Source organism: Teleopsis dalmanni, chromosome 1, assembly GCF_002237135.1.
Source record: "Teleopsis dalmanni isolate 2A chromosome 1, ASM223713v2, whole genome shotgun sequence".
Classification (NCBI taxonomy): Eukaryota; Metazoa; Arthropoda; class Insecta; order Diptera; family Diopsidae; genus Teleopsis; species Teleopsis dalmanni.
In genome coordinates this window covers 180,159,679-180,173,714 of record NC_051846.1, presented here as the reverse complement: position 1 = coordinate 180,173,714, position 14,036 = coordinate 180,159,679, and the positions used below count along the sequence as shown (strand labels likewise).

Here is a 14,036-nt window from a genome sequence, read left to right as displayed (position 1 = left end):
AGCATACTAAATAGATATTAAGAATATCTGCCTACTGAAGAAGTGTATAAGAATGGAGCATAAATTATGCTATTGCGCAGAAATAATATAAAAAATTTGCTTAACAAAAGTTAAAGTTCATTGAAGCCAGTTTTTTTTTTCACCACAAATATATTTTTATTATTGTATTTAAATTTAAATTTATATTATTATTATTATTACTGTTAAAGCATAAAAAAATATGTGCAAACTGGTTAACGACAAATGACCAAAAAGGCAGAAAGCAGCAACAATCTATAAAAATAACAACATGTGCGATTGTTTTTCAGTGTATGCGAGACTGTTAACTATTTTCAGTTGCGCAAAGTGTGCAAAGTGAGCAAAGTGTGCAAAGTGAGCAAAGTGTGCAAAGTGTGTGCATATCTACGTGAATATAAAACAACAATAAACAAAATCCCAATTTAAAGCAGCGCGAAAAGCGCTACCAACTTCACAAAAAATACACCCGAAAAAACATTGAAAACAAAATAATAAATTAAATTGTATAAAAAAATTAAAAAAAAAAAAACAACAACAAAAATAAAAAAGAGGAAGAATTTCAAGATAAAAAATTTTGTATTGAAAATTCGTACGGCGCTCAAGTTCGCTTTTAAGCCACGGTTAAAATGCTATGCATTGCACATTTGACTTTTAAGCCTTGCGAACGTGCGCCTTTTGCCATTTTTGTATCTTTTTGTATCTTCTGCTGCTCTTTTTGAAATGTTAATAAATTTTTTTTTTTTTGTGTGTTAAATTTCAATTAAGTGGCAGCAACAATAGCAAGAAAATTCGTATACGTAACGTTTTTAACAATTTCATTTAAAGTAGATAATGTGAAAAGAAATAATATCGTAAAAGAGAAAGGAGGCGAGAAAAAAACTGCCATAGAAATTAAAAATTCATCCGTGGCTTAAATAAAATATAAAAAGTACAAAAAAACACACAAAACATAAAAAAATAAAAACAAAAACAAAAACAAACAATAACAAACAAACAACAAACGTAGCAGACAGCAAACAACAACAACAACAAGCGACAGCAATGAATTCAACACAATTGTGTAGTACAGTGTAAGTATCTGAAATTTGTATCGCAGAACTAGTACGAATACGAGTACTAGTACGACTATCTTATGAATTAGTTAAATAGGCTGCACACGGCTGGCAGCAATTCAGCCAGTTGCCGTTTTGCTCAATTGTTCAACTGCCTTAATTTTTTTTGTTTGTTTGTTTGTTTGTTTTATGGCTAAAACTACTTGTATGTTTTGTTTTAATTTTTGCTTAATGCCATCTACCATCCGAAACAAACGTTAATAAATTTTAGTGGCATTTTTACATAATTTTAGTATGTGCCAATATTAAGTTTTAACCTGCTTGGTTTTACTTCACTTTGGTTTGGAAATAAAAAACGGTCTGTAAAGATTAACTTTAATTCTTATGCAATATAAACACGTTCCAACCCATTGTGCGGCACAATTCTGCTACACTATGTGAATTACCGTTCAACGAAAATGAAAACCTTTATATTTTGACCAATATATTCAAACCAATGTAATATATTTATCTTATCACTTACAAATTAATATTAAGTATACTTTTTGAGAATTTAAACGCTTAAAATTTGGAACTCCTAGAAAAGTCCAGAAACTAGAATATGTCAATCTATAAGGATGGCTCGAAAATGAACTACGAAGCAGGAGCAGGCATCTTCGCGCCAACTGAAATTATAAGCAATTCTCTTCTCTCCTAATGAAGCCACGCTTTTTCAGGCTGAAATCTTAGTAATTAGAAAAGCATGTCGGCGAATTGCAAGTCACATCAAGTAGAGATGTAATGTTGCCATTTCATTCACAGCCAGGTAGCAATCAAAGCCATTGAATCCTTCACAACAAAATTAAAGATAGTAAAAGAATGTAGAAAGACAATCGATGATTTAAATTGGTTGACTCACATCACCCTTACCAGGGTTTCTGGACATTGGAACATCGAATGCAATAAGAAAGCTGACAGTTTAGCCCAATCTGGTGCTTCCTCAGATGTGTTCCTGGCTGTAAAAAAGAAAAAAAGAAAATCTCTAAAATTTAGACTGGAAGTTTTAGTTTCGGATGATTTTTCTTTTTTTATTTTTTTGAGTACTTTCACGTACAATGGTGATCAGTAAAAGAAATGAGTAATCACCGTCTCAGTAGCGTATAGACGCCCTTTTGTTCCTACAAATTCTCTGTTCTTATGTACTGTGCGACACTGCTCTGCCTATTCATTTTTTGCAGTAAGTGGAAAAAGACGCAGTGTGAGACATGAACCCACAAAAATCACCTCTTAGAAATAATTGTGGAAGATTGCAGCCGTTTTCAGCGGATGCAAACCCAATTTTAATAATCAAGGGCAGAGAGGAGGGCAGATGGGATTAGTATTTACCAAGCTAAATTTATAAAAGTCAAAGATGAATGCATGCAGTTAGCGGAGAAGGGCTTATTTGTGAAGAGAGTGGGGTTTTTCGCTCTGCCTTACTATGGCAAGTTTTGTCCATCGAACATCAAAATCATTTGATGAAAATCTCAGTTTTAAATTCAACATTCTCGTTTGATGAAATAGATTATTTTTTGAAGATCTATGTTTAGGATGTCCACCCGGTTCGTTAGTTCGTAGACTTTAATAGTGAAAAGGCTTAGTTTTGCTAAACCTATGCATATGGAAAAGTATGGGAATCGCCAAACTGATCTTATTTTTTTCTGAGACGAAAACATTAAATACATTATGAAATAGTACAAAACTAATAAGTTGTTTCCTCTTAAAAGTACGATCAATCTTTTTTATCTAAGTAATTAAATCGTTTTTTCAGATATTAGTCGAAAAAAACAAATATAACGAATTAGAATATGCAAAACTATAACTTAATTATATAAAAAAATTTTTATTTAAATTAATTTTTCACTTCTTTTATTGTTTATAGCAATAAATTATCAAACAAAAATAATGTTTCAGAAATTAGAATTACTCGAAAACTAATTCGGGCGAGAGTGTAATATATTTATATTATAAGGTTCGTAATCTAATTTAGACAACAAACCATTCAGTCAGCTGTTTTAATTAAAGCACTGACTGGCCACAACGTTTGAAGGAGACTTGGATTAATGCTTAGTCTATCTCTTAATGGCTTTTGTCATGACTGTAGCGCTGCAGAAGAGGAAGAAACTTTATTTTATCATATAGCTTTTTTTGACTAGAAGAAGATTTATTACGTTTTTCTCAATTTGATCTTTTTCTAATACCCTGATTAACCTGTCATCTTCAAAATTAGTGGCATAGCCAAGTTTATTGATTTATCAGATTGGTTCAATTTTACTTAAATAAGAAAGTGATGCCTGCTTTTTCCGAGGTTTTTAGACAATGACTGCTTTGGTCTCTATATATGTTTTAGTGGTTCCCTTATACTGGTGTGTAAGCAACTTTTTTAACTGTGATGGTGGTGTCGCAACTCTTTAATGTGTGATATCGCAATTCCCAATACCTAGTTGTGCTCAAGTAGGTTTTAATATGCAAGCCTGCCTCTCCAACCTAATCTAACCAAACTTTATTAAGAGTTACATTTTGATGATTTTTATAATATAGAGAATTTATAAATGCTATATATAAAATAAGTAGCAAATAATGCATTTACTTTTTAATGTGGATGTATTTTATATATTATTCCTTACTGGTAAATGTTAGTAAATAATAAAATTTATCTGCAATTATTCCAATTGTAAAAACTCTTTTTTGCAACTAAAGTGTGTAGAACGCTAGATACAGTGAAAATTATTCTGAGTATCGATTCAGCATCAAGTAACTTTTATTCATTTAAGTTGAATGTGTAATCAAAAAGAGTTAAGTTCTTCGAAATAATGATAAAATCAATGTTTTAGTTATAAATTGTACACCCAAAAGAATATCGCTGTCCTCTCAAAAGGGGTGTTCGTTACGAGAGTTTTCACAGTATATTGATGCTTATTTTTATTATTGAAAAGTTTTAACGTTTCGACAATCTCAGTTCCCAGTACTCTATACATTTTTATAATTTTGATGTAGCATGAAAATTTTACGATTTACTGCAGCGTTATGTTCTGGTATTTTTGTGGTTGTTTAATGGTGAATTTGTTATTGTTTTATTACTTTTTGTACTAAACGAAATAATTTCATAAATCTAATAAAAATTGATTTTAAGCTCTTGCTATATTTTTATTAGATTTCGTATATTAAATTCGTAAGCGGATTCGTAGGTGGATTATATTTAAAGTATTTTCTTTTTTTTTTTTTTGGTAGCACTAAACAATTTCACGTGCTGCTCGATAGCACAGCTCATTTTTATTGCGGTATGTTCAGTTTTTGTTGTATGGATTTTGTTGCAAGTATCTTGCGTGCTTTCCCCTTTTGCTATATGCTATTTGCTATTCGCTGTGTGCAATTTGTAAGTTGTAATTTTGTAATTCTTGTCTTTGATTTGAATTTTCTTGAATTATAAAATATTTTTGCGTTTCCAGTTATACACATATAGGTATATTTCATATATACATATATAAGTAAATGAATTGTTTAGTATTTTTTATTTTTTTTTTTTTGAATTTTTATAAGTTTTACACGTTCCGAAGTACACAAGTACGAGTTTATTTAACTTACTACATTTTTATATTTTTGTATATCATTCACTTCTGTCTTCAGTCCATTTTTATTTATTTTATGTTGCTTGAAAATGAGTGTGTTTGGAATTTTAAATGAATTCGTGATTTTTTCACATTTTCCAAACTTCAAATTGTGGTGTGGTTTGTAATTTTTAATGGTTTGCTGCTCGTGCGGCGCAAAAATGAATCAAGTCAAAAAGTTGGACTTCGCCGTACAAATTGTACACAAATACACAAAAGTACAAAAATACAAACCATTCTGATTCTGATTCCGATTCTGGAGAAAAACTTTATTTTTTCAGTTTGAAATTTTAAACAGAATACTTAATTCTTGCAGCAATGTAATAAACCAAAGATGTGACCTAATTATAAACCATAAAACCCAAATACATAAATACGAATGTAAGAAAGTACAAGTTGGTGCGTAGTTGAAGCTCATGGATCTCGAACAAGTGCTTCAAACTGGAACTACTTTCCTTTGTTGTTAACAATCATAATTTACTTTATTCTCATTAAGTAAATATGCGTAAACATAAGCACATACAATAAATTAAATGTAATTACAATAGTAAAAACATATTCACATCGTAGTTGTAACAAAAAAAAATAAAGTTTTTAAAATTGTTACAAAATAGTTAAAGATTTTATCATTTGTTAACTTTGTTAGCTTGTTAGCATATGAAGTTTAAACATACATTTGTATACCAGAGGACTGGCATTTGCCACATCTCTGTGAGAGATGAGGACAATGTTTATTTTCAATGCCTCGTCATTGTCGTTGTACGTACAAATATAATATTTAACCCTTTTGTAACGCATTAAACAGTTTGTTCTGTATTTAGCTACTTAGTAAAAAAAGGGAAGAATCAACAATATACAGATATCTTTACGTTAGTTGATACTTCTTAAATTAGAAAAATCACGTTATCTCACTAAAATGCCTCGTAAAGAAGTCAAACATATAGTGAGAATGCAGGTATGTCACTGTTGGAAGATTTTTTCATTAAGAATGAAAAAATGTGTGTCAGAGCTGACTTATCACTATGCGAACAAAGATTAAACATGTTAGTAAAATACCTTTTAAAGAATATTAGTCGAATTCAGGACGTTTCTTTACACACTCCTGGGAGTACGAATAAGAGTTACTCTTACTCGTAAGGTTTCTTAAAAGCTTCAAATAGTTTTTAAACCTTCGAGTCTTGTATGGCAATATAAAGGATCTAAAATGATTTTTGGATCGGTATCACAGTCTAGCTTCAAGTGTTAAGTATCCTCAAAGTTTTGTTAAAGACTTCAGATGGTTTTAAACTCTTCGCAATTTGCACACAAATACAAAAGGCCTAATTAGATTTTTGGGTGATATTATTCAAAATTGTATCATACGCTTGGATATTTATTCGACATTACAATAAGCATAAATGAGCCTTTAAGGTCACCATAATTGGGTACCAATCATATTATTGATGATTTATAAAATTTTATAATATTTCAATCAGTAAAATTTATACATATGACTCTATTCAAACAAAAAAAAAGCAATCGAACTGAAAATTTTTAATGCCAGCGTCAAGACGGTATTATTGTATGGTAGCGAAATCTGACACATGATCAACACTTTAAAACAACAACTACAATGCTTCGTCAACATATGTCTCAGACGTATCACTAATATGAAATCAAGAAGTTTACTGTTCAAACGGGTGTTAATAAATAATATTAATAGATAGAAGTGCAGGTGCCTAGGACATACACTTGAAATGACCAGCAAAATCTAGCAAACTGTGCCCTTGTCTGGAATCCTATCCAAACAAAGCAAACTTTATAAAAATAAACAAAAAAAAAAAGATTAATGAACTAAGATACCTGGCTCAAGATAAGCTAAATTGGTTTCATTTACGAGATAGGCTAAGTTCTCATTCTTATGATCAATGATTGTATATGCTTATACATATTATACAGTATAAATTTTGTTATATATACATAGACATATATGTTATGCATACATAAACATATAATTCTGGTTTAAGAATTGTGTTTTTTCAACTCAAAGAGCTGCATAATTCATAATCTAATCTAATTTGATCTATTGCAATATTTAAGTGCCTACACTTATTTTTTGGACCTTATTACAGTTCGAAAGTGAACTTACATACGAGTATAAAATTAATTCTATGTTTATGAGCATCTGTCATATATATAAAAATGTTAACTACACTTTTTCATTGGTTTACATACGGTTTATACAGTTTTTTTAGTGAAAAGTAAAGTTAAATGGATCTTTAACAGATTTTATGATGAACTTTTATTAATTTTAAAGAATTTAATGAAATTGTGATATTCATTTTGTGCTTCAAAAAGAAGATCAGTTAGATATATGTCAACATATAACTACTGATACGTGTACAAGTCGAAAGAATTGAAATGCTAATATTATATTATAATACAGTTTATCTGGCAAACCCTGTGCGTATATTTAAATATTGGTAATTCAATCAATATTAAAAATATTTAGAATAATTTGCGACTCAACAGGAAATAAATTTATATGTTCTTTAATGGCTTTGTATTCCAATCAACAACAGAACGCGCGACAACAGAATGCGACAACAGAAAACTTGATCTGTTAAGTTCATGTGTGTGTAACATACGTTTTGTATGTTAAATATATCTGGTTAGCATCCCACTCGCTTACTAACTGCAATGCTTTATTAAGGTCCATCCATCAAAAGGCATGAGTATTTGTTGGTTTGAAATTCATTTCGAAATATTTCTTGTTCATAAATAACAATTAAGTTAACTATTAATAAGTGGCAGTTCCACATAATAAAACTCTGCACACAAGCTGTAGTATTTGCATTCAATGCCCAAAGGAGTCACGGTTTGTGTGACTTGTCGCTAGTGTTTTGCGGTATTTGGCTCTGTAAGTTGTGAGTTGTGAGTTTTGCGCTTGGTGCATAAATATGCACATTCCTGGGAGTACTTCATATTCTTGAAAATGTGCTTAAACTTCTGAATGAGCTCTGAATGCAGTTTGTGCAATTGTCACCAATTGTGCTCGGCTTTGGGTTGCTTTTTAAAGTTTATTGCATTATTGCAATGTGTTTACGCATTTCCAGCAAAATGACAAACAGTTTCTTTTCATTTATTTCATTGAAATTTTTAAAAAATAAAAAAATAAAAAATATTCTTTAAGAAATGCTTTTTAGTGTTCAACTCACAAGCATAACTAATCGATTCGATTTTAGCGTTAAACTCTTTCGCCTTTAAACGTTTTCAATTTCCACACAAAGTAGCGATTTCTTTGGTATTTTTCTATTGAATTTTTCTGTTTTTCTATTTTTCAGTTGCATTAGCAATGTTAACACAATTCAATTTGGTCAAAACTGTTCAGTTTTCACATTTGGGAGTGGCAGTTAAAAAGAAATATTTTGTATGAATCCTAGTACACATCATACATTGTGAATTTTACTATTTGAAACGTTGATTTTCATTTTCATTTTTTTTCCAAGTAAAAAAATCATTTCATATTTATTTCATTTCAAACGTGTTACGATTAAAAAATATTTTGTATATTATTTTTTGTGATTTTACCATTCACCATTTTCAATGAAGTGCAAAAAATTATTAAATGTGAAAAACCAATCTGGTTTAATCTTAACATAAAGAGGATTTCAATTTTAAGCTTCTTTGGAGTTGATGGCATTACTAAATATAAAACTATACATTTTATTTATATATGGAAAAACTACAATACAAAAATATAAAAGTATATAAATTTTATACAATGTACATATATATATGTACTGTCATGTATATATATATTTATATTATGTATGTTTTATAGTAACCAAAGTTTGAAATGCATTGTTTTGTAGTCTCTGTGATTATTTTGCAATATTTTTCAATTTTATACTAAACATTTTCATTTTTTTTAAACATATAAAGTCTATATAAAACTAAAGTAGTATTTTATATTTATTTGTGTCAATTTCCAAAACAATATATAAAATTTTAAAATCGTTATGAACTCGTAAAAATAAATTATATATTTTATAGTATAAAAATATCAAGTATAATCGCATAAAAAGTTTAGTTTATAGCCAGGCTTATTAATTTATTTATTTACAATTTTATTGCCAGGTTGAAGTTAATTTCATTTAATTCTATTTTTTTTTGTTTTTGTTACTTTTATTTTATATTTTTTTTTTTAATTTGCATATTGCATGCAATCAAGTATACTTTTTATTATTAAATTTATTACAGTTTTTACGAGAACAAGGCTAAATAATTAGCTCTGTTAGCACTGTTAGAGCTGTTAGAAATGTAATAAGTGCATAACCCTGATATGTAGGAATTAATTTAGAATTTAATAAATTACATTGAAAAATTTTAAGATATGTAAAATAATTACAACAATAAAGTTTAAAGTAAAAGCACTGCACGCATATATTTAATTAATATTATGAGAAAGTTATATCTTAATCTTATCTACGTACTTACAGTTGCAGATTTAACATTGCGATAATATGTCAAATGATTAATTTTTTGATGTAAATATTTTTTAACATATATTATTAATTATATTAATTTTGTGTTAAGCTTGTGTAGTATATATCCATAAAACTTGTGCTGACAAAGATTAAAAGATCCAACATAGCAATAATGCAAATATCCCGTATATCATCCTACAGAATCTCCACTACAAAAGTATTGTATGGGACAATAGAGATTTTGTTAAGTTCAATATTATAAACAATATTTTGTTAACTCTGTTATAATGGTGGCTATGAAGTGTTGCTATTTATAAACTTTACAAATTCAAATATATAAGTACATGAAATTATTTATGAGAAAGGTAATATAGATGAGTTTCCCAACCGAAAAGAGATAAGTATATAACTGGCTGACTAATCTTTTTGGAGGAATAATTGAATTTTTTAAAATTCATCATTGGGAGGCATCACAAAGAAGTATGTAAAACATTATTTTATACTAAAATCAATAATATATAGTATGACGAAAGCTACAAACCACAATTCATCTAAACTTTTCAAGAAGTTATAAACAATTGGCTTAGAATAGGTTAGGTAAGGTTGAGAGGGCATCTATTGCCAATTGTGATGACCTTAAAATTACCTGTGAGAGGCCAGTTACACTAACTGTTGTTATATCCTGGTACTGTTCTTGTTAAATTATTTAGTCTACCAAATCGGATTTAGTAGATCTAACAAATCGTATTATGTGATCTCTGCTAGATCTGAGAGAAGAGTTCCAGAATACTGAAGTCACTTCCTCTGTGATTTTGAACAAAGACATAGAAATGACTGATGGGTTCTATCACATCTTCACCGTTGCATTTCTTGCATTTCCGTCAAGAGTCCATTTGACGGAATATACCACCGGTGCAATAACACTACCCCCTAATTATTAATTATTTTTTTATACCCAACCATCCTGCAGAGAGAGGCCTAATGTTATTCGATGGTTATTATGAGGCACAACATTTCATTACATTTCATTACAATTCTCTATTGCACCGTCTAGTTTTTTCTGGAAATTCTACTTTCGAAGTCAAATACTGATGTCATTTAGTCAGTAGCTGATTCTATATTGGTATTGACCAAAATTTGACTGTTTTGTTTTTTAAGAGCCATTAATTTGATAAAGTAGACTTTTAAAAAAAATCAGGTGAGTTAAAAAAAATTGATTTACATGCTATTTAACGCAACTTGTATATGTAACGTCTACATATTATTAAGGTTTTTTATGTATTAGGGTTAATTATATGATATCTTGAGAATTCAGCTATATCGGCGTATAGTGAAAAAAGTTGCTTAAAATATTGAAATTTAACAAACTTCGTATTCATGTCGCGGAGGTGGAAAATCATATTTTTGCTGTAATTCAAAACTCATAGTAAACCAACTAGGGTGGCTCAGAAAAACTAAAATGCTATTTTTAATGAGCGCACCCCCTAGGAATATGCCATTGACCAAAAAAATGATATTCCCAAAGTTTTGGAGCAATAGGATTAAAAATGACGTTGCGCCACTCGAGCAAAGTTGGGTTTTCAGGACAAAAAACAGTAATTTTTCAATTCAAGGTCATTTTTTATCTTTGTTACTTGTTTCAACACTTATTAATATATACTCATTTGATAGATAATTAAAATATCTTTTTAATAAGATACTGATGAGCAAAATCGGTTAAAAACTATGCGCAAAACACAATAATTAGTTGAGCGACTGTGTTCTGTTTTCTATTTCATACCTTTTAGCTGGCATGCACAATGCTATCGCAAATGTTTACAAGAAACGGAAGAAACATAAATAAAAAATAAAAATAATACATTTCTATTTAATAATTTATATAGATATTTAAGTAGAATTGAAAAAGTAGTCAAAACAATAATTTTTTAGTAAGCAAAGAGAAAATGGTCGTACAGGGAGTATGACTGAAGTTAATATCCTTTTAGCAAACGAAGCAAGAGCGGCTAAAAATTGCATTGATTTTAATTTGAATAAATTCGATGAAGAAATTTGTCTCAAAATGGAAGCTGAATCTTTAGACACAGTTCAACAAAATTGGGATAACGCAGACAGAACGATTCAATTTATCACTCCTAGTTTAGTTTCCCCCCTTGACAAATGCAAGGTTTCGGATCGCTATGCTATACATATTTTGTAGTTGTAGGTATGACGCCCAGGTGCCATCTAAGATTCTCGATGGATGGCGAAAATCATGTACTTACTAAAAATATTTCTTTTAAGAGATCAATTTACATATAACTCGGATGATTTGTACGAGATATATACATTTTTATAGTGAGCATATGTGTGAACATTTTAACCCACACTAGGTTAGGTTATGTTCGGAAGGCACGTGCTAACAGTTGTCAGCACTTCTACTCGGAGACATATATTGCCCATTGGGATGCCCTTAAAAAATTTTACCAGGAGATGCGAGTTGCTAACCTTTGTTATCCTTGTAAAACCATTTGGTTTTCCAGATGAAGTTGAGGAGATTCGATAAGTTTGCTTTCGTTATCTCTTCCAAGCCAGTAAAATAAGGATCCCCAAGACATTAAAGTAGGCTTGTTTGAAGTCCTGGACAGAGACACAGGAAGTGGTTGATAGATTTTACCTCCTCTTCATCTTGGCAACTCCTGTATAATCCACTTGTTGGAACTCGCCACCGTTGGAGCATAGGCGCAATGGCACAGTGCCCCTGCACACGAACTGCAGGTTTGCTCAAACCTTGAAGGCTTTTCGTTTTATTTTTGTCCAACTTAGGCCTTAAGATTCTAGCGACCTTACAGTCTTCGCGGTTAGTTTATAAATTGTTAGTCACCGTATTGATTCCCTCTATTATCCTAAACAGTTTACATATCGGTGTATGTATTGAGAGGTCGGCCTCTCCTGTATGCAATTCAGAACCTCTTCTGGCCATCTCATCTGCTAGGCCATCTTATCTGCTAGTTCATTCCTTTCAATATTGCTATGTCCAAGTATTCGAAATGTACTATGTCCAACAAAGAGAGACCTTATGATGTTGGATGCTCATCAGTGATGCGAGTATCTTGGAATTTAGATTCAATTGTTTTCAGTGCGGCCTATCTACAAAAATCGTGATATTCGAAGGACGAATTGTACTTTGTTGTTTAATGTTGACATCTTTTTCGATAGCATATATCTCGCCGTGAAAGACGCTGTAAGTAGCAGGGATTCGGTAGCACTGTCTTATCTGCATATCTTTCGAGAAGATACCTGCTCCCGTACCGCCTTCCATCTTTGAGCCATCTGCGTAGATAGTAACTGTAGAGTTACCGATCACAGATCCAAGATTCCAGCTATCTATCTCTGGTTAGATACAGAGTGGGAACCCACTAATGAAGTTATTTTCCTCAAAGAACCTTATTGATTTCGTGACCGAAGAGATAACAAATTTTTTTGATCGTTTTTGCCTATCTAATAGTTTTATCAGTTTCGATCCATCGCCATGGATGGAGACGCAAGATTATAGAGATGAACTTGAATTCTGTGCCAGACTTTATATGATAAATGATTGAAAGAGGAATTAGGCTTATGATGGATTATAATTCGATTTTGACAAAATATGAAGAGGAAAAACAATATGTTCTGCAAGTAGTCAAACATTATCATAAAAATTATCCTTCACATAGTCAGATTTATGTCATAAAACATAATAAACACAATGTATTAATTACTGAAAAAAAAAGTTTTATTGAAATTATAATTTTTTATAAATAATTAACTAAATCGTAGCATATACCTATTACGTAATTGTGCATGCCAGCTAAAAAGTATGAAATAGAAAACAGAGCACAGTCGCTGAACTAATTATTGTGTTTTGCGCATAGTTTTTAACCGATTTTGCTCATCAGTATCTTATTAAAAAGATATTTTAATTATCTATCAAATGAGTATATATTAATAAGTTGAAACAAGTAACAAAGATAAAAAATGACCTTGAATTGAAAAATTACTGTTTTTTGTCCTGAAAACCCAACTTTGCTCGAATGGCGCAACGTCATTTTTAATCCTATTGCTCCAAAACTTTGGGAATATCATTTTTTTGGTCAATGGCATATTCCTAGGGGGTGCGCTCATTCAAAACTTCTTTTTTAATTTTCCCCCTTATAACGTGAGCCACCCTAATAAACCACCCAAAAAAATTTTTTGATCCTCAAAAATATAGATAAAAACTATAAATAGATAGAAGATTGAAAAAATTTCAGGTTTTAGAAAAAAATTAAAAAAAGGCTGTATAGATTTATACCTAAACCTATATTTATAAAAACTTTTTTATACAACTGGAAGACTTTGTGAAATACGAAAAACAAACAAGCACCGTCGGATCATTCTTAATCAAGACAATATGAGTACTCACACATCTTGTCTAACAACCACCTATTTGAAAATTTAAAAAATCGATTTGATGAGTCATTCGCCACATAGTCCTGATTTGGCACCTAATGTCTTCGTCTTGTTCCCGAACATCAAGAATAAATTGCGTTTACAACGATTTTTGTCGGCATTTAGAAACCATGTTTTGGAGGTGTCTGAAGAAGATTGGAAAAAATGCTTCGACAAATGGTTCAAACGCATGCAAAAGTGTGTTAATCATAAAGGAGAATACTTCGAGAAATAATTAAACAATTTTCAACGACAAGTTAGTATTTTTTCATTATTAGGCTCAAAATATAAATAGTGATCCTCGTCTAATATGAACCGAATATTTATACTTATTTCGTATGGCTTTCCTATAATATATAATAAATAATAATTATTTGATATTTACAATAAACAATCTCATTGAGATTATTACTATCCACTCTAAA

The 14,036-nt window shown here is 30.3% G+C and overlaps 1 protein-coding gene across 1 annotated transcript in view; it reads left to right on the top strand.

The window, feature by feature from the left end:
* The first annotated feature begins 581 nt into the window (after nucleotides 1-581).
* Nucleotides 582-14,036, top strand: part of LOC119666819 (myosin-G heavy chain-like) — a 377,427-nt gene continuing 363,972 nt past the window's right edge. The window contains exon 1 of the mRNA XM_038076100.1: nucleotides 582-1,088. Within this exon, the coding sequence (XP_037932028.1) occupies nucleotides 1,060-1,088 (29 nt within the window). The 5' untranslated portion in view covers nucleotides 582-1,059. The remainder of the gene's footprint in view (nucleotides 1,089-14,036) is intronic.